This window comes from Empidonax traillii, unplaced genomic scaffold (genome assembly GCF_003031625.1).
Source record: "Empidonax traillii isolate 1590-97213 ecotype Southwest subspecies unplaced genomic scaffold, ASM303162v1 scaffold23:size2178997, whole genome shotgun sequence".
In the NCBI taxonomy this organism is placed as follows: domain Eukaryota; kingdom Metazoa; phylum Chordata; class Aves; order Passeriformes; family Tyrannidae; genus Empidonax; species Empidonax traillii.
The window spans coordinates 590,770-618,724 of record NW_020955216.1 but is presented as its reverse complement, the minus strand read 5'-3'; the positions used below and the strand labels follow the sequence as shown (position 1 = coordinate 618,724).

Below are 27,955 nucleotides of genomic sequence, written 5' to 3'. Positions count from 1 at the left end.
ATGTGAAAGGTCATTCTGCCATGGAAGGTTTAAAACAAAACAAAGCAAACCCAGCAAAATGAAAGAGCTGTGAAATGAGAGCTGCAAAGGCCATCAGTCCACACAGCTTCAGTCATACAGATGCTTAAACACATTATGGCTTGATCCATATGAGCCATTCAATGGAACCACTCATAGGATCACCTCATGCCCACATGTGGATCTGGATCTTTGATAAACCTTAAACATTTATTGTTCTGTTGTTCCTGGCCCATAGGATTAGTATGTTTGGTAGACACAACCTGCAATTATGACCTTATTTATTTCAAACTCCATCAGTGTATTTTTACTTCAAGGGAGAAAATTAAGATGTCCGTAGTGCCGGCTGAAACACAGAAGATATTCTCCCAATAAAATCCAATGAAAGCCTGGAAATGCAGACATAGAGCTGAAAATCCTGGCTGGCACTCATACTTAACTGTGGGATTTCCTTAACAATAACAGCTCCAAGACAGACGGGGATGGAGAAGGTAGATCACAGGAAATTGTTCAGAAAGCGTGGCTTAGATTTGAGTTTGTGTGCTTCCCTCAGATTTACACCTGGACCTGATCTCTCAAGCACAAAATTCCTTAAATATTTGAAGAAGCTATTGCAGTTGATTTTCTTCTCAAGGGGAGAAGGTCTGTGGAGATACTAACCCCAGATGTAAGGCCCAGTACTCCTCCATTCTAATGCTCATGATGGCAATTGCTGTTCCCTGTAGCTAATTGAACACTATTTCTTGTTTTAAGATTACAAGTGAATTGAGCAATGGGAAGGTAAAAGCAGAGAATACACGCTAATTATTATTCTGATATCTTTTAACAACATACAGGAATGTTAATAGGAAAGAGAACAATTCCAACAATGTTTTTAAAAAAGCCCTCATAATTATGCAAATTTCCTGTCGTTAAGGCTTGGCAGATCAAAGGACCTTAAAATGAATTAGATAAGAACAGCCATATGGGCCTTTTTATTTTACTCTTTGCACGAATATTGCCTACATGAAAGGTACCACAGTTCACAACTAAAGTCCTGCAGAATTTGGGTGATCAGAAGCAGAATGGGGAAATTGCTTTGAGTACTTTATGATTTACTGAAGGCTGGGGCTGGAGGGATAACTTAAAGTGACTGGTTTCAGTAGTCCTGCCAATACCTCTTCCTCTGTTGAGACCAGCCCTAGAGCCAATAAGTAACATCAGCTGACTTGGAGGGGGGACGAAAAAAGTAATGATGAGTTTTGGTTTTATTAAAAAGAGAACTATGTTTTTACTCACATTATTTCTTGGGAAATGGATTGATTATTTTCAAATTTTCTATTGTCTCATTATTTCTTTCAGTTAATTAAAAGTTTCAGATATGGATTGTTCCATAATATTATATAAGGAATGAAAATAGGTTGATGAAAATTAGTTTTAAAACAGAACATTGATGGCATACTTTAAAAAGCTTAATGCAGAAAAGATGTTTTGTAGGTTTATACATGGCCCAAAAATACCATGTGGGTTTGGTATTGCCTACCAGTACACATAAAAAGCACTGCTTGATGTATTTATTGACAGTCAAATAGAATAGGATTATGATGTAATGGGCTGTTTTTCAAGGTAACAACCTGTAGGCCAGGAATTGCAGTTGGAACATTTACTGAATTTTACAAACAGGACTTGCAAAAGAAGAAAGTCTAGCTACTAACTTAATGCAATACCTTCAGAAAACACGACTTTGAAAAGTTCTTGCAGGAATTATGCAGTCTCAAAAAAATCTATTAATTTATTAGAGCTGAGAAACTGATCAAAGGCAGCATTAGAAAATTCCCTGTAGCAATCCTGCTAGGGTCATAAATGCACTTGGAATTCATTACTGTTATTTCCTAACGTCAAAACAGAAAAGGAAATTCATCATGTCTGGACTCTGTTAGGTTTTTATTATTGTAAATATGGTAGCAGTGAAGGGAATATAGCAATATTAAATCATATTTGATAGCTGTTCTTAGAGTAAATTGTAAAAACATTGCATTTCTAAAAGCTCTGCCCTCCCTAAAATACCCAAACAAACAAACAACAAAGTCATAACCAACCAAATTCAGCAAACCCTAAAGATAATGCTTAAGAAAAATGTATTTGTTTTTGTTCTTGGAACAGAGAAAGAAACAAACAAAAAAAATTAGGAAAATGATACATGAAAGGGATCCAAATTTTAAGCTAGTTCTATTCCACAAAGATATAAGAAATTTCTAAGATAAGTGCATTGCTCCATGACACAAAGAAAGAAAAAACATCAGATTTCTAAGTTGGAGATTGTGTTAATTATAAATAAGTAGTAAGAGTGAAAAACTTCTCTGACTACATGAACAATGAATTTAAATGAGTATAATTAGACCTAAACAAAGGTTGTTTTTTTGATTTACAGACAATTTATATCACTTCTCTAAAGAAGAAGAACAAAGGGCAGTTTGATGGTTCTACTAATGTGTTTCTTAGGCAAAATACCTCCTTTTTGTTACTTAAGACAGAGTTAGTCATCAGTATTCCTGATTCTCTGATAATAAGATGGGATTCACAAGTCAAGTGGCCAAAGGAAGTAGGAAGCTGTGCTTGCATTAAGTTAATTTATATTCACATGTGTGCACCAGATTTAGGCAGGCCTGCAGTAAGTTCCAGTGAGCCCGAGGGAATAAATACATTGCACTCCTTTACACCCATGATTTCTTCATTTAGATGCCTGTTCACCCAATGAATGCACTCACTGAACTTGCAGTGGCAGGCTGGAAACTTTTGTAATATAGAATTTGTAGGAGTTTCCAGTAGCTCTGACAGCAGCTCTTGGGAAGAGCCCCAAAGAGGACCCATTGATTTAGGACTTTAATGCCAGCATTTCCCCCCCTAAAATTATTGCTATGATTTAAATCAGTGTTATACAGAACTCAGTCTTCCCAGTGCACTGCTGGAAACTTTTTTTTTTATTTTTTAAATCAGTGTTTAATTTGAAATGAGACTGGAGTGACAGATGCAGGTGACTGCCCCCCTGGGGAAGGAGCCACAGTGGCACCACTCACAGACTGCACACTCTGATCATGTTTCAGCTTGAGAGTTTGGGATATGCTGCCTACGCAAGAACTGAGTCCTTTCTAGTCCTAAGATTAACAGTCATAAGTTGGACTAATAGACCACTAAGTACCTGTGTCTTCCACAAGCCACCAGTGCACACTCAGGAAGGCAGCCTTCATCCCAGGGTATTCTAACCCCAGGTCCTGCTTGGACCATGGCCTCATGGGTTATTTTTTTTTGGCTGTTTGTTTTTGGCCTCCTGCAAACAGAGGCATCTGCAATATCTCAGGCCATTAAACCACTAGTTAAGCTTTTAAGTTTCATAAAGCACTTGTTCCCATTTCTTTTGAGCCTGTTACCTGATGATTCTTTGATACCTTGTAGTTCTTTTATTACCGGAAAGGATGCAGCTGTTCCCTCTCCAGCTTCTGTAGGCTACTCATGATTTGATTTTTTTAGTCTGACAGATGTAGTGAGCAAATCCAGACAAATACATCCTGTGTTTACTGGATATTATCCTGATCCTTTTTCATATGGCTACTATGATTCTATTTAGGTATGTCAAGGCCACTGTTGTTTCTTAATACATTACTGCTTAGGAACTGACAGGAAAAGTATATAATTAGAAGCTTGTGCTATTTCACAAACTGATGATATTGTACCCATCAATTTCTCAGATACAGCCAACTGTTCAAACCCAACTGGCACAGAAGGGACAGAAGAAAAAATAAAGCAGTTGCAATATTTCTAATAAAAATGCAATCTGTAAAGAAAGAAGAGAAAGTTGGGGGGGTTTAGCATTGTAAACTGAAGACACTCTTCAAAACCATTCCCATTTCGCTCTGTAAACTTTCCAGCTCTTTAGGTTGCTGAGAAGTACTTACACATGTGTATTCTCATGACGAGATTAGCTTACCTGACCCATTTTTCAGGTAGCCATTTGCATCTACAGTGGTGTACATGATGTAAGGACCAGGCTGATTAACTCCAAAGGGCTAGGAGGGGGGGAAAAAGAAAAAAGAAAGAGGCAGGCAAAATGTTAGGAACAGTAAATTGAAGACAAGTATTTCTACATTAATAATTTATTTTTCATATTGTAATTACAAAAATCTTGCAACTGTTTTGGTCGTAGCATTATGTGGAAATTAATTTTCAAAATAAGGGTAATCAGTTGGCAAAGTGGTGTTTAGTTTCTCATGGAGAAAGCAATACTATTCAGTCCTCTGGCAAAAGGCTTAAGGTTTCCTTGGAAGCTACAAGTAAAATAAAAAACCCCTAAAAATTCAAAGAATTAACTGTATGTTCTCAAAAAGAAGAACTCATTTGATGCTGTCTGGGAGAACGCACAGTCTTGATGGTATTTCTGAATTGAAAAATACTACACAAAGTCCATTTTTTTAATCATCACTTAGCAGTGTTTCATTTAATTCATGAAAGTGATTGAATAGTTACTTGTCAAGTGCTGGTATCTATTTTAAGCAAAACTGTCTTTAGGGAGAAAATGTACTTAAACATCAAAATAGAGTCATGGGGAGGGAGGAATCCAAGGTAGTTGTGTATTACTGAGTATGAACCAGAACAAATACACCTCAGTAAGCAGGGGTTGGAAACAATTACCTGCTATGGTGGGGCAGAAAAAGGATGGAGAACCACTCTAAGAATAGATTTAAAGGAATTTTTTTTTTCTTTTTATGTGCTGAATTCAAGCTGCTATTACGGCATCAAATCCAGTAAAGGTATTTCAAATAATTTACAGAAAGAACACTAAAAGAAGAGCTGATGATATGTTTCATGCCATGCCTCAAAAAACAGTCAGTTCCAAACCATAACAGTAAGTGATAATGATGACAGATGAGATCAAAGCCTGAAAATAATTAATTAGAATGAAGAATAAGGAGACCAGAGAGATGATGTTAATGCAGACCTATGAAAGATGAGTAAGGTGAAATTTAATTTTTTTGTGTGTCAAGTAGCTGTACTCTGGCATAATATACTTTATGTTACTTTCTGACAGAGAACTTCTCGTACAACGGAGGCAATAGTGTTTCAGTGATCTTGATAATGAAATGTTCTCCAACATCTGTTGTGAAGATTTGCTTTTTAAACCCTCCCTATATTTGTAATTAAGCCAATAATACTATCAAACCTCAATATTTTACAACAGAAATTAAACTCTATGTCTTAAAATAGGCTGAAATAAAAAGCTGGTCCCAAAGGAAACATTTTTTTTTTATTTTCAAATCTAATTTCAATTTAATGTTTTTGCAGAGCTGAAGTGCTACTGCTAGTTCTGATTCCTCAAAGTTTCTCTTCCAGGCCAACTTTCACCCTGAACATTGCTAAACAATTGGCTAATTGGCAGTTTGGTGGGTGAGCTGTAGGATCTCTGGAGATGCAAATGTGTATGTAACTATCTGCAGAACTCTCACAGCCCAGTGCATTTCCTTCCTTCACTGCACCCACTCCTGCAGTTTAGTCCCAAGGTGACTCTGTGGCTGAATCCCCATTATCAGTTTTGCCTGGACTTTCTAAATGCCCAGACCAAGCCTTGGCACAATACACAGTCCAGACATCCAGCTGGATTACCCAAGTTTCCCTTTTGTGTGGTATATCCCAGCCTCCCCAGTGCTGGGTAACAAACCCCCTGCACAATCCGTCAATTGATTTCAGCTCTGAGCAGGCAGCTGCACAAAGTTCTGGGTCTCAAAGACACAGAACTTGGCCAGTCGTGATTTGGATTACACATTCCTTCAGTCAATAAGTCTTTTAATATGTTGAGAGTTTTTGGTATAATTAGACTTCAGCTTATTTGAAGCTAAATACTAATGCAGAGTCATAGTTCCACTTACTGTTATTTTCCGAGGACAGTCGTTAGAACAGAGGCCGCTGAGAACTGCAAAAACAAGAAGTGAGCTTGTAGTGTTTCTGTTCACAAGCCAGCTTGGGTGCACTATCTCTGAAACCTGATAAAGTCTACAAATAGTGTCAGGTATCCATTAAAACAAAGCAAAGCAAAGTCTTCTATGTGAGTTATGATAATGTATAACACTTCCCAATCTGTATAAAGCAAACTTCTTGGCAGAAATTTGTCAGCTGGTCACTGTTTATCCCACCTCACTGGTTAACCAGCTTCATAAGGAGAGATCTGACAGTTAAAAAAAATCTAAATTAAATAATTTTTACAATAGTGGACTGTACATTTTATTCATTATTCTTCATTTCTAACCATTTAAAATACTGGCAGAGATTCAGCTTTATTGCCTTAACTGATAAAAAGGTAAAGGCTTTTCCTTCTATACAAGGCATAGTTTTGGAACTTGATTTAAAGCTATTCACAAAAGCTGTAACAAACAAAAATCCCACTACCTATTTATTCTAATAATTCAAAAGTATTATAAGCAAATATATAACGCTACTTAATATCTAAAGCCTGTGATAGTTGTTCAATTACTTGTTTAAAACTTATTCGTTTCAAAAATCAGTAACATTCAGAAATCTGTTAAACAATTAAGCAATGAGCAATGAAATCCATCTGTTCTGTGACCTAGAACATCCTGCCACTGAGTATTAGAATAAAACAACAAGAACCACACACACAAAATAATCTAAGGTGCCATTCTGATGCAAAATTTGGACTGTAATGATAACAGTTTGGTTGAGCAGCAGGCCAGGAATGGCTGTGGGCAGGGAAGAGGATACACACCAGGTACTGAAGCCAAGGGAAAACATTACTTCTCCATGAGTTATGGTATCCCAAAGCAAGTGTGGCAGACAGAAAAGGAAGGTTTGGACCAGATTTGAGGGCAGGTCACCCAAACCGCCAGGAATTTTTTAAAGCATCTTCTGTCTACTTTAAGGCTGCATGAAGTATAGGGTACAAAATGTTTGGGATCAGTGAAATACTAAGAGGTGCAAGTAAGATGTTCACAGTCCAATTAGAAATCATTCCCTATGGGAGTCAGAAGTGGCATTGCTCTACTGAAGGAATTTTTCTAATATTTTGTGGGTGACTATTAGCAACTGTCGAGATTCCAAAGTTACCACTCTTTGTTTGCCATTTCAAAATATTGAAATTTCCAAATATAGTAAAATCTAATATTTTATACAATCCAAAACTCCCCCAAAACATGGACAGGTAAGATGAATGTCTGCCAAAGCAGAATCTGAAGACTATATGTATCTATAAATAGACTTCTAAAGCTATAGGCTAATTTTATCTGTTATAAGTGTGTCTGCAAGTGCAACCAACCCCATTTTGAGGCAAAAAGACACACTGAAATTTGCTGTTCGGTTTCACTCCTGAACAAATTACCTGACCAAGTAGATTTGACATCAGTTATAATGAGCAAAGCTATTCTCATTGTCCATATGCCAAATAAGTGAGCACAATGCATTTATTGATGCACTAACTCCACAAAGCAGGTTTTGTTAGAAATATTCTCCCCTGTATCACAGTAAAAATATTTTTAGCCACTCATTAATTCCCTTTTCCTGGGCTTTCTATGCAAAAATACTCACCCCCTAAAAGGGTGCTAAAAAAAGGCTTGCTCCAGTTTATAAGATAGATTTACAGAGTGAATCAACAAGCATGTTGCAAATTACTCCTTTTCCCATTAAAATATTACAAAATTATAATTCTGATATGGCTTTGTGAAGTGTAAGTTTTTTCCAGAGGATTTGCTGCATGCTTTTGGGAATTACACTACCCACACATGGTATTATTTAAAAGAAGGCTCTGATCAACAAGATAAATTATTCTAGGCTATTACTGTGAGGACAGAGCTCAGGTTAAGGAGCCAAGTAATGAATGCACCAGTCCCCAATAGTAACTGCAGTGCTGTTCACCTTATGGTGTGCAGGATGTGTGCTTTAGAAGGATTAGATGCATTTAACATGAAGGCAAATACAATTTTTGAAGGTGAACCTCTAGTTGTTCCTGTTGAGCTTGGTTCTCATAGGCTCCCATACAGCCTCATTTTTAACTCCTCAGAAAAACTAAGGAAGACAGACAAGCAGTGAGCTCAAAGCTCAACACCTCTGCAGCTGAAGAACAGGGCAGGGCACGCAATTGGAAAACCTAATTGCTCTTAATTATGGCTATCACAGTCTAACTCCAGCCTTTTAAACCAAGTCTCTCGTTAATTCCCACACCCCGGCCATGTCCGTGTCCATTCTGTGCTTTTCAGGTAAGGTGTGTTTTGTGCCTTTTAGACTGAAAACACCAAAGTGACTCCCACATGGGAGCAAACTGACCCTCAGAACAGACCATGCAGTGTAAACAAAACATAAACCACGCCAGTAATCACTGAAATGAAATCAGCCCATTTTGAAGAAGATTCTGCATCATTTCCACATGACACAGACAAGAACTCCAGCAAAGGTTTGATAAGGCAGAGGCACAGCAAAAAGGACAGAAGTTCCGGCTGGAAGAAAACACTGGAACCACTCAAGGCACAGATAAATAAAAGTGCCCTTGGCTATTGTTTCTCAGAATAGGCAGTCACTGTGGACAAGCAAAGCACAGTCCCTCCAATCAATATCGTCATTTCTCTTGGTTCCTTTCTGTCTCACCACAGCATATGTATTTATATGTGCAAGAATCATCCCATTTTTTTCTCCAATTAGTGGACTATGAGCTAATCTTCCTCCAAATTTTAAACAGCTTCACACAATTAAAATAATAACATGTAAGTCGAATGACATATATGTGTATATCTATCACAATTTTTATACTGACAACACTATATATGTGAGGAGGTAAGTGGAGGTATCGTACAGAAAATCTACAGATTGGGCCTCCTATGATCAGCTACTGCAACCCTTTCCCTCAAGACCTATTAAATCTATGAGACAATTTTTTTAATCTAGTTGTCAGGACTTCTAATGCTGGTAGCTGCAGTTTCTCCAGGCAGACACTGGTCAGAATTACTTTGGATTTTAATAAGTAAACTAAAACCAAAACCCCTTTGAAATGAAACAAAACCACCTAATCCAAGCTCAGATTTAGCAATGAGAGATTTCTGCAATCCCAAGTATTTCCCATTTTGTGTTTTTTTTCTTTTCTAAAGTTATCATACACAGAGCATTATCATAGTTTTCATATACAAATGTTTAAATGTCCACATTCTTCTCAATATCCCATTTTGACTTGATTATACAGTGATAACTTACCAATAACTTTAACAAAATAGGCATCTGCTTCAAAGTTATTTTTCAATGTATGGATAGCAAAGTCCTTGTTGGAGTAGCCTTTGCTTAGCACAATGATATCCAAAATTCCCTAGAGGAAAAAAAACCCAAATTTACATTAGAACGCTTATTTACTCTCGGTAACATCCAAATTTAGCCAACAAATTCCCTTAGAGACACAAAGAAAAAAAATACTGCGCAGCAAAGTTTACAACTTCACTACTAATTTTAATATATTTCAAAAATCTTTTAATAGAATCCTAATTTTAAGACAGAATGGTCCACCCACAAGTTATCACATGCTGCAAAGCCAATGTTTGTACAGGGCACAGGGACAGGCACAGCCACACACACAGACTCTGTTTCCTGGGTACAGAGCTGAACTTACATCTTCATATATGTCAAAGAAAGTTGCTACCACTGCATCTTTGATCTGGTTTAGATCTGAGAGCTCCCAGAACACTTTGAACATGCGACGGATGCTCTTGCAGCTCACGTTGTTGCAGGGGACGTTTTCTAGTAAAAATGCTTGTTGGTTGCTGTAAAACACACACACACACACATATAAACCAATTTATTATTGATAAGTCTAAATAACAGACATTACAAAAATACTATAATTAAATAGTTTAAGTGTGCTGGAGTTAAATATAATAACAACAAAGCTAGCAGCCCCTGGATACTTGAAAATCCATAAGCACGAATGTGAACTTTACAGACAGAATTACAATCACTGTGTCGTGCCCGAGTTAAAACAACGAACACACTAAATAAATGGGTCCAAATTAGCAGGAATAATTTAATTAACCATCCACTCAAAGGACTAAACGTAGCCTTACTTTATTCTGAAACAAGTACAAGTGCACTTATCTGCCATTTTCCTGAATCTCTCCATGGTCCTTCATTTTAAACACTAATTCAAAACATGTCCATGCTTTTTTATTATTTTATGACAATCTCTTCCCATCCCAGCTCCACTAATAAATTTCCTTACACAATGCACGATGTTTTAAACAAATTTAAGATTAAAGCAAATCTCTATTGGTATCATTTCCATTGTTCCAAAGCAAAATATAAACCACAAATCCCAGCCTAATAGCGCAGTAAAAATAGGACGAGACAAACCAAACCGGGCATTTGCTGAGGTGCAATGAATCCAGACACAAAGACAGGCTGTAATACTGAAACAAGGAGCAAAGAAATGAACCAGAGTAGCAGCTCTAGTGGACAAAAATCTCCCTTTTAAAGGCTGTACCGAATAGGTGCCGTGGGTCAGTGGGACACACGAGGTTCACACATGGAGGCTGATGATCAGCACCATTAGACACTGTCCCTGAGTCTTTATCAGTGCTCCTGCCACTGGGAAAACGTTCAGTTTACCAGGTTTTACCAACCAGGAGTTCAGCTCTTTGGGTAGGTTTGTATCCTGAGAGCCTGCTGGAATCCATCACTGCCTGGGCAATGGCAACAGATGAAGTTTGCTCCTCTCCTGCTGGTGGCAGAGCCAGGAGCCAGAGCAGCCAGCTGAGCGTGTCGGAGCCCAGGGCAACAACCAAGCCACGTCCTCAGTGTGACCTTGGACACACTGCTGAAGGGATGGGGACAGCAGGGGGGTTCTCTGTGTCTTAGTGGCATGCAGAGCCTCCAGGATGCAGTCACACACATGCACACACACAAGCACTGCTCCTTAGGAAAATTACTTGAATGAATGCATGGCCAAAATGAAACGAGGTAATGCGCAACATTCGAGATGTTGTATTATCTGTATCTGAGAACTCAGAATCATAACTTGAAATTCTTCAGTGCTCACATTCATTTCATGTATTACCTAAGTATCTACATCAGAATAGCCAGTTGGCTATTCTGATGTGGATACTTGGGTAATACATGTAACTTGTAGTTACAAGTTAAGGTGACAACCCAAGTGAAGCAAATTGTTTCAATTTCTCTTTTTCATCTCTTGACATACACTTTTTTAAATTTTGGAGGAAGTTTTACAAAGATTCTTTCTTTCAGTTCAGATTTTTTAAAAACTGCTAGAATTTATCTAGATGATAGTTATTTAAAAGATAAAAGACTGTCAAGCTTGCCTTACGCTCTGTGTAGAGTATTGTTCAAGTCTAAATTATAAGCCTTGTGAATGGATAGACACAAGGATTTTATTTACTACAGGAACCTTTTATATTTCCTCTTCTTGCACCCGCACTGTGAGAAAAAAGGAAAGCACTAATCAAAGTAGCCCCGAGCATGGCAATGCCACTTCCCTTCACCCTTCTGTAGCAACAAGAGAAACTTAAGACAAACAGCAGGAAGAAAAAAAGCAATGTCAAACCCTAAACAGATGCTGAAGACCCAAGAAGTGCACTGTAGAAGAGCCATCTTGTAGAGGAAATAAACAAATTCACAGACGTAGAACTCCCTGTCCCACGTGCTACATCTCAGCACGGGAGGAGGAAATCTCAGTGTGTGGGTCGTGCTGCAGCAACGGGGACTTGCAGGGCTTTATTGTCTGCAGAGGGGAGAGCAATCAGCTCTTTGCTGTCTCCTCATCTCTTCAATTCTCTTTTGAAAGAACTCTTGACATCTGGAGTTAGCCTACGAGCTGCCAGTTGAATCCTTGTATTATTTAAGCCTTTAATACACAAGCATCCCTAGAATCAAAGTATCTACCTCCATGCTTTATTTCTGCTACATACTACGATTAATAGCAGCAACTTTATGACCTTCCTATTATTTTGAACCAAATTTTGAAGATTTACCATGAGTAACAATCTCACTGTAATAAAGATGATCATCTGCATCGTGAAAATGATGTCCTTGAGAGCCTATAAAGATAGACACTGCTGTAATGGTAAAACCTTAAAAATCAATGCTAAGGTGCTATTCAAATGTGCAGCAGTCAATACCAAACAATTCAGCTTCAATACCGGCAGAGGAGAGCAAAAGAACTCTGCCCTTAACATGCTTTTTGCAGCACTTTAAATATTTAGCTATCCACACCAATGCAGAATGGTAGCTACATTTTGTACTTCCTGCATAACTCGATACTTTGGGATAGAGTTGTCTACAATTTGGAACCTTCTGACCAAAGTCATCTGTGCTCCAACGTAAATTTAATAAAGCTAAATAACTATGAGCGAGGCTTAACACCAAAGACAGACTGAAGACTTATCTCAGTTTTATTTTACCATATTTCTTTGCAATTAGAATTAAATATTTACTGCTAATTTCATACATCTCTCATGCTGTCAGTTTTAGGTTAGTTCATTTACAGTTGGGGACATCGAAATGACTTATATCTCACTCCAGACGTTCAAAGTAATTGAATTTGCCTCTGGTTTTTTAGATTTGCTCAATTACAAGGTGCTCATCAATCCTACATTTAGAAGAAGTCCTCTATCCAACCTTACTTCTGACAAGTGACAACTAACAATGATTTAGGAAGAGATAATTTGGTCAAATAAGAGTTCTTCCATATAAAGGATTAATACATACACATTAATTTAAAACTGAGCACGAACACCTAGAAAACTTTCTAGAAGTCTATCATACTCGAAAGTTTTTTATTAACCTGTCCATATCCAGTCAAATTCCCTTTGAGTAAGAGTGGAATTGAAAAGACTTAGATTACATGTTTGCAATGCAAGATGCCAATTATTAGCATCTAATTGGGAACAAGTGTTAAACAAAATTTGTTTCATGTAATTAGATGGGAGAAAGGTGTTTATAAACTCACCTACAGTAACTTACACTTTCAGTGTCACCAGAGTCAATTAAAAAAACCCAGCACGTGAAAAAATGAATACATTTAGGTAAGACAGGAAGTACAGATGAACCAATTAATAACTACTGATAAAACCCCTTCACTTATTATTATTCTATATACACACACAATTTCTAATACAGAATTCATGTACGTATGTAGCCTGAAGAAAAATTCCTGGACTTGAATTCTAATGTGCAGGTTTTGACTCAAGTGAGAAGTTAAAAGAACATATAAACATACTGAACATATAACAGGTAATAATCTACTGTGAATTTAGCATCTCCACCTGTTGGAATTTATTGATTCTCTGGGTTCAAACCCTCTCAACACTGGCAAACACAAGTGAGATTCCATTTTTTTTTGTTGTTGCTGGCAAGGATCATCTCCATGCCATCAGAATATTACAGACTGTAGTTTGAAATCAAAGGGATATGGCAGGAGATGAAACAGCAGAATCTTACAACAGCTCTGAGAATACTTGAAGCTACTGCTCATTTTCCTGACTTGCCCATGTGGCAGGACAGTAAACTAATGTTATGTCCAACCATTAAATCTTTATTTCAGTCTTTTGTAGGCATTTGTAACGATTTGATCTGAAAGTACTTTCCTGAATTGTGATGGAAGCATATAATTTATTTTAATTCTTCTATTATCACATATGGGTATATTTTGAGATGAACAAAATTGTTTCTGCCTCCTTTAACTTCTTTATGTTACAGACAGCAAGTAGAAACCAGGCTTCCCAGACGATAGCATAGATTGAGGTCAAGAGTTTACAAAAATGCTTTTATCATTTAATCACAGTAATCAATCACTGAAATTAGATCTGTAGATGTAGCATGAAAGGCTTCAGAGAATGAAATAAACAGCTTGATCCAGAAGTGTTTAAAATCGATTAAATAAGGTTTTCATTTTAATTTGCTCTAATTTAAGGACAGCTTTAATTTAATTCCCACACTGTTTTAATTCTCTCCAATCAGTGACCCAGTTACACATTTTAAAAGGAAGTACTTGCTTAAGTCTCTCAGAAACAATGAATTAATAATGAATGTGACATTCCATAGTGAGTGCAAAAAAATGTAACTTTCATTCCCATCCTAAAGTACAAAGCATGTTTTCATTACTTTTCTACAAATACTGGATATTTACAATGTTAACATGCAATGTATTTCTCCTTTTTTAGGTTACTTAGCCTGTTTTTGCCAGACCTCCTCATCTTCCTGAACCTCCCTTTCAATAACTTGTCAAATCATCTGCCAGTACCTTCAGTCCTTATGCCTTACTGTGTCACTCAACTTCCATGTCAAGTTTCAAATTAATTTTAATGCACTCCCTTGAATAAGCAAACAATTTCAGAAGCAGGGAGAACAGAGATAGAAGTGTATCACAGCACTTCATTGCAATGAGACACTGGTAACTTCCTGGGCTTCTACAAACTATTTTAAACTTTTTTACACGATGTTACATTGCCATAATCTTACACCAGCCAGAGGACAGAGGCTCCTAAGAATCTTCAAAGATAAAATAACTTAAAATAAATTTCTGAGCTCCTTTTGAAGTGCAGTGACTATCAGGACACACACCAGAAGACAGCCTATGTACAGCTCAAAACACAGGATTTCTGGGACTTTAGTAAAACCAAAGACAACAACTTTCCTGATGTCACAGTATTTCTATGGCAAAGACACTGGTTCTAGTTTGCTCTCTGACTCTTGGCAGTCTTTATTCAATGACTGCTGAACAGAAGATGCAAACTCCCAGCTGAGGCAGGTATGGAGTGAGAAACTTGCCATTCAGGGCCTGAGAGCTTTAACTTGGCTATGCCATCCTGGGCAGTAACAGCATCCTCCTCGTCTGCCATGTCTGAATAGAAACACCTGCTCTGCTGGTTATTTTAAGGCTCAGAGCTACAGAGCTCAGCTGCTCACAGCCTTGTCTCTGAATCACAGCACGTAGGCTGAATACAAGCACGTTACTCTTCAAACTGGGTCATTCTTAGGTGTGTGTCAGTATCTGAAGAACTCTAACACAAAAATGTCAGTGGATGACTCCTGTTTAGGCAACCCCTAGAAGATCTGAATTGACTTCCTGGACTTCAGCAGTGAATTCTCTTATATGTACACTGTCTGAAGCATCAAAGTGAGCTCCTCAGTTCTTTTCCTTATGAATTCAAAGTATGAACCTGCACCCAACCTTATCCAAAATACCACACAGAGGAAGACAATAAATACACCTGCAAGGCAGACCTGTTTTGCCTTGTAATGCACTGGAGCAAGCATCTGTCAAAGGTTATACTAAGACATTAAGACGCCATTACATTAACCAACACATAAGGTATTGGTTAAAATACCTTTTACAAGCAATGACACGAGGAAGAAACATGAAATAGCATAAATAACCTTATATTTCTTGAGATGCTGGGAAAACCAGTTGTGCAGCACCAGACAGACTCTAGTCAGGGCACAGCACGCTGCACATCTCCTGTCTGTACTGAGCTTCACTGGCATCATGGTCTCCTGAGCTCTTTTAAGTTTCCCTTAGAATAAACAAGCTATTTATCATTCCTACTGTCAAGCAAAAGGCTGTTCACACGAAAACACGCTGCTTCCCTTCAAGGTAACGATAAGGACACGCCAGCAGTCCCGTCAGCAGGTGCCAGGTGAGAGCTGCCCAAGGCTCCTCCGTCACGATCAGCCGCGTCTCTCCCGCAGCCGAGGCACAGCACAGCGATGAAGCTCCTCGGGTCAGCTCTTTTGTGGATCACTAACTCCTCACGCTACAACAGCCTCCCTCTGAGCATCCCTACGTGCCCTCTACTGTACAGCACCAGCTGGTAGCAATACAGAATACTGGGAAAAAAAAAAACAAGTAAAGAAAAAAATGGGGGGAAAAAAAAAGGGAGGTCAAAGATTACATTGAGATATTAAATAGGAAGGGTTAGAAGCTCCTTTTGGAGGTGGGGGGGAGGTTGGATATGTGTGTTATTTATTTTCAGTTAAAGTTGGGCAATATAAGAACCACTGGTAAATTATTAGGTTTATTTAAACTTCCTGCCTTTCGGAAGGGACAAACCACTATTGCACTCTTCAGCAGAGTCACCAGTCAGTGTTCACTCCACAGCATGGAGCAGTTTCCCCAACTCTCCAGCCTGGTGTTACCAGTCAGCACTGAAAGCTGAAATCAGGGTTTTACAGAAGATGGTTTGGGAAAGGAAAGGGAGAGAATCAGCTCCTGTCATCTGGGAGGAGCACCTAAAATGTTTCCTCATCCTCCAGTCCCTGGTGCAATTCCTCACCAGGAGTCACAGTCTGAGCCTATACAATTATGCTGAATACAGCTTGTAAATGCATAAACCTGCATAGCATGTAAAAGCATATTCTCTGCTAAATGTTTCCCCTTTTCACAAAGAGAAATGCTTAACAGAGATCAAAAGTCTTGTTCACTTGTTACAATGAATGAGATGCACTAAAGTTAGCAATTTGTGTGACTGATGATTGAACAAGCACCTGATAGTTTTATTTCTAGGTTTGCATATACTCTACCTTCCAGAAGTGTTCTTTAGGATAGCAAGAGCATCTGGGTAGCCATCCATATTGTAATCTCCAATATGAAGGGTAATTGGAAATGAAGTTTCTGTTGAAGATTTGTCATTTTGATATGGTACAAAGCCCCAGACTGTGTCTTTATTTCTGAAGTCTTGTAAGACAGGAATCCACTGTAAAATAAAACAAAAAAAAGAACAGCTAGGTAGAGAAATCCACTTTATTTAAACAAGGTAATTCTATTTAAAACAGCTGACATTTCTTCACTTCATCAGGATTTGTAGCCATTTACAAATTTCCATAGAGGAAATAAGGATTATTTCCTAAATTTACCACCAAATGAAAAAATTATTCTGAGTTTTTTCTATGCATTAAATTATTCCAGAAAAGGGAAAATGTAGGTCAGGTTGTAAGAATAAAGGACCCGTGTTTTGGAATGTGTCCAGTATACGGAGATATTCAGGAACACCTTAACTGAAATTCAGGCTTGCCTGGAATCTATACTAATCCTAAAGTGTAGGTAAGCCCAAACCATCAGGGCATTGAGATCCTAAGTCTCATTTTTTCCCCCTGGAATTGCAAGCAATAGGCATCATTAAAGCTGGAGGACTGATGTACCCTCATCAAAACTGCTGGATACTATCAGTATGCTTCAGGACAGTTCATATCTGAATTCAGTGTTGCTCCTGCTTAAAGCAGGAGGCTGGATCTCCTAAGGTTCATTTCAGCTCAAATGATTCTATTATTCATGGATTTTCAGAAGTTCAAGAGCTTCAATTCCCCTCCTATCTCCCCAGCAGCATCAGATACTGAAATGTTTGATAAGAAATTAAGATTAAAGTATCAAACTGAAAGTACAAAAGAAATGCAAAATATAATTTCTCCAGGACAAGAAATGCACTTACTTTCCAAAGTGCTGCAGAGGTGCTAAATAGGAACTTATCTTAATTAAAATCAAAGTATTTTCACAAGTTAGTATGAAGCTGAAGTACCAGGGTTAACATTTCAATGCTCCAGAGAAATTCAGTGCCATTTTTAAAGTCAGAAGTAATTTTATATGTCAACTAACTGTCAATGCCTTCAAAAGGACAGAAGGGTGCCATCTTAAAGGATCACTGTCACCAACATCAAAAGCACTTAACAGATCTTACATGTCTCTCATCCAAGTCTCAATTTAGCTATTTCAGGAAGCAGACTGAGATCCACGACAGTGTCGTTTCCTGCTGTGGAAAGACTCCCTAACGCAATCCAGTGACCAACAACATTCCTGCACATGGCAATCGTGTGGCCTTGACTGGTCCCTTAGGACCACAGGCATGTCAGAGAAGCTCCCAGAATTACTAGAGAAGTGAGTGACTTAAGGTCAACTTGTTTTGGATATCACAAGTGGCTTAGTTGCCTGGAACAGTTCTGCCTGACACTGCACACACTCAGTGCAACTCTGCCCACGGAAGTGATGACGTTTGAACTGCAATGATGATCTCCTACACTCCCGCTGAAAACTCAAACTGAAATGAAACATATTTGAACCCCCACACCCTGTGGGAAATTTTTCAAAGGGCAAGATTTCTTAGCACTTATTTGTCATGCAGAAGACAGATGATACAATATTATTGCAAATACTGTAATTTTGAAAAACACTGATTGAAAGCAGAACCATGAAATACAATATAGCTTTTACTTCACACAGCATCATTCACACAGTCATTGCAGTGAAATCCAATTACATCCATCACATACTTTTTAAATGCTCCCATGTAGGGTAACACTACTTTAAAGAAGCAAAATTAAAAATGCAGTTTTAGGCACAAATATGAATTGGTATTTTCTTTTTACTCTATTCAGAGTGAGTCAGGGAAGGCAATTCTACAATCCTAAGGTCTACAGTGAGATATAAAACAATAGGTGAGCAAAACATCACCTATTGCTACTGAACATCAGCACTGTCTGTGCCATGGATCAGATCCCTCCGTCCTGCTCAACCCGAGGGAATTGTTCACAAGAGCAGTTGTGTAACACTTCCAGAACATCAGTGCTGTTCACTGCCCAACCAGATCACATCGCAGCACCACATGGAACTGTTTAAAATGACACTTCAAATTCGGAGTAATCCACGCTTTTGGTGAGACTCATTCTGAATATTTCTATTATGAACTGTAGTCTTGTGTAATGTAATGCAAGATTAATTGTTCATGTGCCTCAGGACATATATTTCACCACAGAAGACAAAAAATGGAAATGTGTTTGTCAACAATATAAATCTCTTACTTCTTTTGTGTTTGATAACCCAGACACTTTAAGCTTCATGTTTGCTGTTACTACTTTAATAGGAAAAGACTAAAACCAATTTTTTTCTTTCACTCTAAGATAGAAATAGGTGGGTATAATGAGGACACACAAAGCTACTTTTTCCAGTTTTCTGATCATATGATTTCTGCTACACAGCTCAGATGAAAAAAGACTGAAAAATAGAATGAGTATCTAAAATAAATTCTAAATGAACACATAAAATCCAGCCAGAGAAATCAGATTTCCTTCTTCCCTTTCTGTTAAATTCCACTGCATGCCACTAATATAATTACTTAGAACATTTATGTAGATATTTTTAATCCTTCAATTAATGACTTTGTGGCTAAAAAGGAAAAGTACTTAAGTGCTCGAAAATTCGTTTTTAAGCTCTTCAAACATTTGTTTTTCAACAAGTAGAAAAGAGAATGCTCTACTACTACCCCGTGAAAACAACACCTTTTTCATTTTGAAAAAGGTCTGGGGTATTTGAGAAACATTTAAAACTCATTGCATTCACCCCACTTCACTGGAAAAGGCTCATTTCTTGCAAAGTCCCCATTCTTCCATACATTAGGAAAGGTACTGCTCTGGTTCCAAAGCCTGGTAGCAGGTCTTTGAGCCAAAATTGCTGGATTAACACATGTGCATTTTTAAACTACGTCCAGAAACCTGAGAAGCACAAACCCCACCCCCAGCCAGCTGCCCGATTTCAGGCCACCCAGTGTGGAAGTCTGGAAATTGGTGCTCATTCAGGGATTCTCCTGATTTATTTGAGAAGCATTAATCCACCCTGTAGAAAGATGAGCATCAAGAGTGGCCTGAAAGAGCTGCCCCAGCCACAGCCCTTTTCCCTGGGGGTCCCTCTCTCAGCACACCTGCATTGTAGTTCAGCTGTACATAACAAATAGTCCCATGATTTCAGGATGCATCAGGCTTTCAGTGCCTCCAAAGGTCACCTGAATCCCTTCCACAGCTGAGCAGCCACTGTTGCATAAAAATAAACTAAGTAAATGACTACACTTTACACCATTAATATGGCGCTCAAAGCCCAGAAGACGACGAGCCCCAACACTGATTCAGAACCACAGGAAAAAGTAACCACAGCAGTAAAGGTCGTGTTTCAATGCTCACAGCCCCACAGCTGCTTTGAGAAAGATGAGCAACTTCGGAATGATGAGAGGATCTTGCAGAACCTGAGATTTACGACAATTACAGCAGCAGAATCCACCCCATCCCCTTTAAACTGTTATTAGGAATGAAGAAAAACTTCTGGCCCTGACCAAGTGCAGCCGATAATTGATGGTGTAACATTCCTCTCTAGCCTAGGGAATGACACCACAAAGACTTGTGGCTTGCACCACTGTGTGGATGCACCACTGTGTGGATGCACCACTGCGTCCTACTTCAGAGCTGCTAAATTTCCAAGAGGAATAAATCTCTATAACCTTTCTATTATACAGAGAGAGGTTATAAGAATCATCCAGCCCACAAAGAAACTTGCGAATGAAGGGACTGAAATCACACTGTTTGCCTCAGGAAACAAATGAAAAGTCATACTGAATCCTTGGCAAAATTAAAAGAAGGATTAGTCATCTCTAAGAATATCACAGTATCTAGAGTTTCTACAATAAACTGTACCAGGGACTTTAAAACATTTCTCAGATTTGACTGTAGGTGAATTTAAAGAAGTCTGAGGTGTCCTAACACCTGCCATAATCTGAAACAGTGTATAGGATCCCACTTCAGATCTGACAGCCATTCTGCTGTTGCCATGGAAACATTCACATTCCTTTAAAACATTAGTAGGTCTGTATCTCCTAAAGTCACTCGTGTGTATTTTGTTGGCCTTTACTTCTGCTCCATCATCCAAAAGAAGAAAATGTTATCTGAGATATTTCTAATACTTATAAAGAATAAATCATTAGATTTCTCATGAAGATTAAGCTACTTAAGTCAAAGCTTGGAAGCTGGGTCATCTCATCACACAGTGACCAAATTCAGTGAAATTAAACATTTCACTTCAAAATAAATACAGGAATTGACATGTTTGAATAGATTTCTACCTGAAGGAAGCCTGCAACACATGCGAAAAGCTGCAGACATATGAATGAGGATACTGATATTATCCACTGTTTCAGAACAGAAAAGAGAAAATGTTTTAAGAGAAGCAGCTCCATCAGCTGCCGATGAGTGCAAGAAAAGAGTGCTCTAGATAGAATTCTTTCAAAAGGTTAGGCCAGAACAGGTCATTACTGCATGTCATTTGATACTGTCACTTTTAATTAAAAAGTCATTCTAAAAATATCAAGAGAAAATTGCTTTCAAGTTTCTAGGTAAGTATTAATACTTTTTAATACTTTCCTTCTACTAGGGTGAGAATCTCTTGGATTCTTCGCTTTTTAAAATTATGTGACAATATTTAGCTGCTAACTTTTATCTCAAAAGTCATTACCTTGGAAATTCTTTTAAAATTGAAACTACACAGTGAAATTGTTAAGTTAATACATTAAATATTGGTTAAAAATTTGATGTATTAGTGATTAGTTTACTCCTATAAAAAATGAAATAAGATTAAAACTGTCTATGTGCAATTTTACTTCAGACTAGGTAACAATAATATCAGAATTTTTCCAAAGGAGAGTCTGTTATGCAAACTGACCTGCACTTTCCTCTGTCAGGGCTGCATCTCTTCCTTCTAGAAACATACTCTGAACAAGACCTAACAGAACTGGTTCACAGTCACCCACTACTCTCAGGTTGTATCTCCCAGTAGTACCAACTGTTTGTGTGGGTTTGATTTTCTACAGTGAAATGACTTTAATTTACAATATTTGTCTCACATTACATGAGCAGAAAAACTGAAATGCCTTTTAATTCTTATATTATCAAGAGTAAGTAACTAAACTGAGAGCTGAAGAGCAGTTTGTCTTTGACAAAGAGCACCCCAGCCACTCACCCATTACAGGATGTGACCTGTGGGATGTGCTCACCCAAAGAACCAGCAGCAGTGCAGATATTGATGACCTGAGCATCCACTTCCTTAATACAAAGGCTGTGGCCCATAACTCAGATTCCCCTGTGACACTGTGCAATGCTACCAGCTATTGTCTGTATTCTGTGTTTACAGGGAAGAATGTAAGAAATAAAAATCCAAAACAAAAACTCAACAACCCACAACCAACCCAAAACACGGCATGCACAGCAAAATTGATTTCTGAGAACAGAGCTGCCAAGATTAGGGGGCTAAAAGAGATAAATTGCCAAATTTACAGTTACTCTGTCTTGCACTGATGGTATATTCCATCCCAGTTATTCCTCCTGAACTGACTGGAAGCTCTGTGCTTTCCTTTCCAATACAGAGTGATTTTCCTCACTAGCAGGAAAGTGGGATACAGCCTGTGTTCTATGCTTTTTGATTCTTTAAATGAGAAAATCTACACTTGAAACTTGGGCTACAGACTGTAACAAGTTCACTAATAAATTCTGAATTATAGATCAGAGAGGGTACTACTATCAACACAAAATTCTACTTTTAATTTGTCAGTAAGGGAATAATCAGTAATTCATAACCTTGTTAGCAGCATGTGTGGCACCCACTGTAAATTTCTGTAAGTACACTACAGTGGGTTTTGCTGTCTGCTACAAGTACTTTATACCTCATCTTGGCTTTTCAGTTCACATTGCTAAACTTGAATTTAATAAAACATTTATTAAGGCATCCAACAAACAGTTGGTTAATTTACTGCATGCTGAAACTTTATTATAAATGAAGGCACTGTAAATACTTAAACCAAATTATCACACACGCATATAAATGAACATAGAGTGATCTGCTGCAGGAATTATGACCATGTCTCTCAAAGCCAGCAGTGTCACGAAGAAACAAACCTGCAATAGTTTAAAAGAAGCCCAATTCTGAATATACACAGCCTAAAAAAAGTCTTTGTATACCACTTTTTTCAAGAAAAGAAACTAGAAACAAGGGGTAAGAGATGTGGGCTGATTCAACTTGTATATTTGAGTTAATTAGATCTGTTTTGAACTCTTAACACAAACCTTGTTTTTCATCTCACGCTGGGGCAATTATCCTGCTTAGAACGCAGTGGTTTGCAATCAAGAAACTGCTCAGAAGCATTCATCATTTTCCTGAGTAGAATTATTCATTATGAAGAATTCTAGCTATGCAACCTCTTCCACCAAATCCGCATTTTTCAGACAAGGAACAGACAATTAAATAAATCAATAAAAGTCTCTTGTATCCAGTAATTACAGGTGAGGAAATTTCATTTCTTTCCCCAAAACCAGTTTTTCTGTTTCATATTATTTAACAAAGCACAGTATTTTCCTTGGGTTTTGCTATTCCAAAATCACATTACCTGATCCAATCCCAGCTTAGTTAGGTAGATGGCACTTCTTTGACATGCTTCATCTTCACAAACTGGTAATAAATGTTCACTCTGTCCATCCCCATCTGCAAAAGAGAAAAAAAAAAACCCCTGTCAGCTTCGTATTTGCAAATTCAGAAACCCTGTTTACAAAAAATAATCAGCTGTGAATACTTTGTTATGGGTTTAGATGTGAAAAATTACATGAGATAAACCAGACCCATTCAGAATCCTTGACCTAAGAATCTAATTTGGGTCTTTTGTTTGAAGATTGCCTTTGCTGACGTATTTTCATCTTGACCCATAATACAGGGAAAGTTTTAAATTTTACTGACATATTCAGAAGAATAGGTGCTTAGTAATTTAATCAATCCCTTTGTTCAGCTGGGAAGAAAATTACCTTTAATACAAATCTGCCATCACAAGTCCACCATACAAACTTATTTAATTTTCTGAACTAGTTTTAAACTCTTGTGCTGTCAGTAAGACCTTAAGAAGAGTCATGAGTTCACATGTAATATCTTAATCTGTACTTAGCATAAAAAACAACGCTAGAAAGTTGATTAACACAATGGCTAATAAATCCCAGGCTTACAGAATTAGGTAAATCTGAGTAAATAACAGGTTTTCAAAAATGTTCTTCAAGTGCCTTTAATCCACGTATTTCCAAAACCTTTAGTAGAATAATGACCTTTTAATGTTTAAACAAGTAATGTCTATTTGCATCCAGAATTCTGACAGACAGAACATATAATGGGGAAAAAAAATAATAATTGCTCATTATCTGCTCCAGGAGAAATCCCTGTGTTCACACGATGACCTTGCAGCTTTGTCTAGCACATTCCAAAATATCCTGACTCTGCACTGGGATAGAGGCCACCAACAGTTACCTGTGTGGGCTGAGAAGGAGAACACAGAGGGAAGTTGAATGGAAATGCCAAAAAGCAGCAGCAAGAACTGCTGAATTAATAACCTGCAAGTCCTGAATGTAGCCAGCCTTGCCTTACCACAGAGGCAGAATGCCCCAGCTCAGGGAGATTCCAGGGACTCCACTTTTGCAGGCTATAAAATCAAAGCTCATGTTTCAGAAATGTAGCTCATGAATGTGCTAGGAAATGGATTTCTGGATGAACTGCCAATGTTACTTAGAGCATCTAAGGGCTCAAGGCATATATAGTGTTTTGTCTTGCAAAAAAACTCAAACCCGTTAATTTAGGCAAGTGGATTTGGTAAAATTACTTGAAATCTCCTTAGTTAATATGTAAAAACTAGATCATCTGCCAAAGTCACTGAACACCTTATCAATTTTCCAATATACTACAGAGCACAGCCTGGAAGTTCTGTCATACTTCACCTGCACTACAAGAAATGTTTTCTCAGCCTGCCAACTTACATTTCTAGGAAGCTGAGCCTCCTTTTAAGGGGTGTGTGTGTATCTATGTATCTATCAGTGCACAGTTATATTTTCTAGGTCCCTCCCTTATTTTATCAGGAAGTTGGGAGATGGAAAGTAAGGTTGTAAGGGGAGGAAGAGTGATGAAAATATCAGACTTCCCCAAATATCTCCAAGTGATAAAGCCAAGCCTTTAGTGGCTTCCTACATCCCATCTGCCTCGTGAATTATTCTACCTCACCACCAAACCCCTCCCAAATCCTCATGGCAGCTCTGTTATCAAGGATAGACAATTCAGGATGTGGAGTAGCCTAAGTGATAGCAATCCAGTAAGTTCTCACCCCAAGAGATGGGAGAGGGAATTACCCACCACTGAACCCAGAAATCAACACAGCAGCTGTTGAATCTGACCAGTCTGAAATCAGCTCCAACTTTTGAAGTTGTTTGTTTTCCTTCTGCATCTCTTAAGAACAACAATTAAAACATGTTACTCACCTGAATCTTTGCTTACATGAACTAGATTAAATGCTAGACTTCAGGCTTTTTCTAAATGTAAATGGAACAAAGTGTTCAATTTGCAAATCCCATGGGAATATTGAAGGCTTTGCTAAAATAGAATTAAGTTGCAGAAATCTAAGTGTCTTCTGAATACGAAATTTAACTTAAGCCCTAATATTTTAATCACATTTCTACAAAAGTTTCAGTCCGAAGTAATTTTAGAAGATTTTCAGTAATGCACAAGGACAAAGAACCTTCAAATACTCTCTTCTTCCTCTTTTTTAGAAAGGGACAAGGACAAGGATGTTCTCATTTTAAATTACACTATGGAGCAGAGGAGAATATAAAATGTTTGATTCTACTTATATTGCAAACATTCATCTTGTTATGCCAATAACTCAGTTTGATAGTCTTGGTAATTAACGTTCAGGAATAGTACAGTATATCGACAAAAACAACCTTGGACCTTTGAAGAATAACTAATCCATAGGACAGCAAGGATGGAACTTGCACATAATTAGACACAAAGCCATCACCTTACAGATGCAAGTGTTCCAGAAAAACTACAAACTTAAGATTTCAGCCTAGGTCTGCCTAGGAAATCTATTCCTGGAGATCCTCTGTAGTCTTCACTCAGTTCCTGGAGTCCATTAGTCTTTCTATTACTGTATGGGTTTTAAAAAAATCTCAGTCCAAATTGCTGGAAATCTCAAACTTAGTCTTATTTGTAATTTCAGCATCATTTGTAGCAGTAGATGTGGCCAAACACTCCAGACTCCAAATGTCCTTTGCTATCACTGCGCAACTTAGAGCATCTTTGATGTACAAAGAAAAAACTCCGTGTAACGAACATCCTCTCAACACACAATTCTTGCTTGAGAGTGATACTAAACAACTACATGGTTAATAAAGATTAAGTTTTATAGGCAGTGGAAAAGGCTAGAAAAAGAACAGTCCCACATACTCATCACCTGCAAACCTGTACTTATATCTAAATATGTAAAGACAAAATTAGCAGTCTTATGCCATCTAGAAATCATGTGAGAATCATTACTTACAACTGCCTGTTCACTGAATTTCAAAGAACAGCCATGGATTCTTCCCAGCACTGTGCCCATCTTTACAAAGGGCTGGCAATCCAATCCAAACCAAAAGTACCCCAAAAGCCATGGCTAGTGCGCATCAGTGGGAACACCTCACACAGAGAGGTTGTATCAGAGACATTACTTGCAGCTGAAATCTTCACTGACACTTGCAAAAAAACACATAGTACAAGTATTCTCAATCTATTTTAAATGTAAATATGGGTGAAAGTAGAAAACAAGTTGTAAACCAGATTAAAACCAATACAATGTTATTAAAAATTGTTCCATATTCCAAATGCAATACTGAGGTGATGTAGCATAAGCATATGTTTTAAACTGAATCCACAAACAGGAAATGGTTAAAAGAGTTACACACATAATAACTTCTTCCCAAACCAAGAGATATTGGGGAGATGCCTTTAAAGCAAACATCCTTATAATTTACTTAACACAAGTAAACACAGGCAAAAGACTCTCCAACCTAATGTTCAAATTCCTTTAAAAACACAGCAAAAGGTGTCAGAAAAGTGGTGTTTTGCAACCAGATTCAAGGGTTATTAGATGCACTGCACATACCAGTGCAATGCACTTTCCAACATGGACTCTGAAAGGAAAATGGAACCTGGGGAGATGACAGGTAACATGATCTCTCACTTCAAAACTGGTTTGTAATATGCAAGATAAAGCTGTAATTACAAAGAGCAAGACAGCTTTTGGTGGGTGTATGATCCAAATCCTTTAATAGTTTGAATGCTATGTAGTTCTTCCACAGTGTAATCTTACTTCTGCTCCCTTAAAAACAAACACTATAATCAACTCTTTATAGGTTTTTTTAGATTTCAGACTAATTACTATAACTTATTACAGTTGTGGTAAATAAAAAGAAATTGTTTTCTGGAAAACTGGGGGTTGGACTAGATGATCTCCAGAAGTCCCTTCTGACATTAAGTATTCTGTGAAATAGAAAAAAATCTAACTGTACAGCCTAAGACAGTGAGAAGAGTCCAGCTTTCTTCATTTTAAAACTCAAGCAACAAAAAATCAAGACCCTTCCAGTCCCACAATGTTCTGATTCATGCTCTCTCCTGAGAACATACATTACATACATTCAGAATAGCCATGGTCCCTGTGTTATCACAGACCCTTCTCAGTGCACTTTTCCCAGTTCTCTTGAAAATGGTGACAAACTATAAATCCTCAGCATAGTACAATAAAAGCCAAGAAGTTTTTCTTTGCTATTGACTGTAAGTCCAAATAAGGAGAAGGCATCTCTTGTATAATACAATACAGCCTAATGAAGCTCTAGATGCTTTTTCTTTCACCAGACATTTAGTTTGCTCACATCTCTCCCTCTTGTCTTTGCCCAGTTCTCATTTGCCTTTCTCCTGGGCTTTTCATTTACAGTTCTGAAGAACAATAAGAGGATAAGGAGGAAAAAGCCCTGTTAAGATAGTGCTAAAAACAACACCCTTCTGGGGCAGGCAAGAAGCCTACAATCAGTGCAACTGAGTTTGATATTCAAATCAAATAAAGGTTTGTTTGAAAGCTGATTATCTTAAATCTATCTTCTTAAGTAATAAAATCATTAGAATTCTTTTGTCACTCTCTGCCTCTAGGTGTTCAACGAGATGGTCATAACAGAGACAATTATAATGAATTACTAAGATAATTACACATTATTAAAACAATCAGTGTCATCTGCTTTTAGAAAATGTGAATCATAACTTCAAAAAACAGATGTA

At 37.8% G+C, this 27,955-nt stretch overlaps 1 protein-coding gene across 1 annotated transcript in view; it reads right to left on the bottom strand.

The window, feature by feature from the left end:
• Positions 1-27,955, bottom strand: part of ITFG1 (integrin alpha FG-GAP repeat containing 1) — a 69,173-nt gene that overhangs the window by 13,702 nt on the left and 27,516 nt on the right. The window contains exons 9-14 of the mRNA XM_027902882.1: positions 23,229-23,323; positions 16,564-16,736; positions 9,644-9,794; positions 9,238-9,346; positions 5,916-5,959; positions 3,983-4,061 (exon numbers count right to left, since the gene is read on the bottom strand). Of these exons, the coding sequence (XP_027758683.1) occupies positions 3,983-4,061; positions 5,916-5,959; positions 9,238-9,346; positions 9,644-9,794; positions 16,564-16,736; positions 23,229-23,323 (651 nt within the window). The remainder of the gene's footprint in view (positions 1-3,982; positions 4,062-5,915; positions 5,960-9,237; positions 9,347-9,643; positions 9,795-16,563; positions 16,737-23,228; positions 23,324-27,955) is intronic.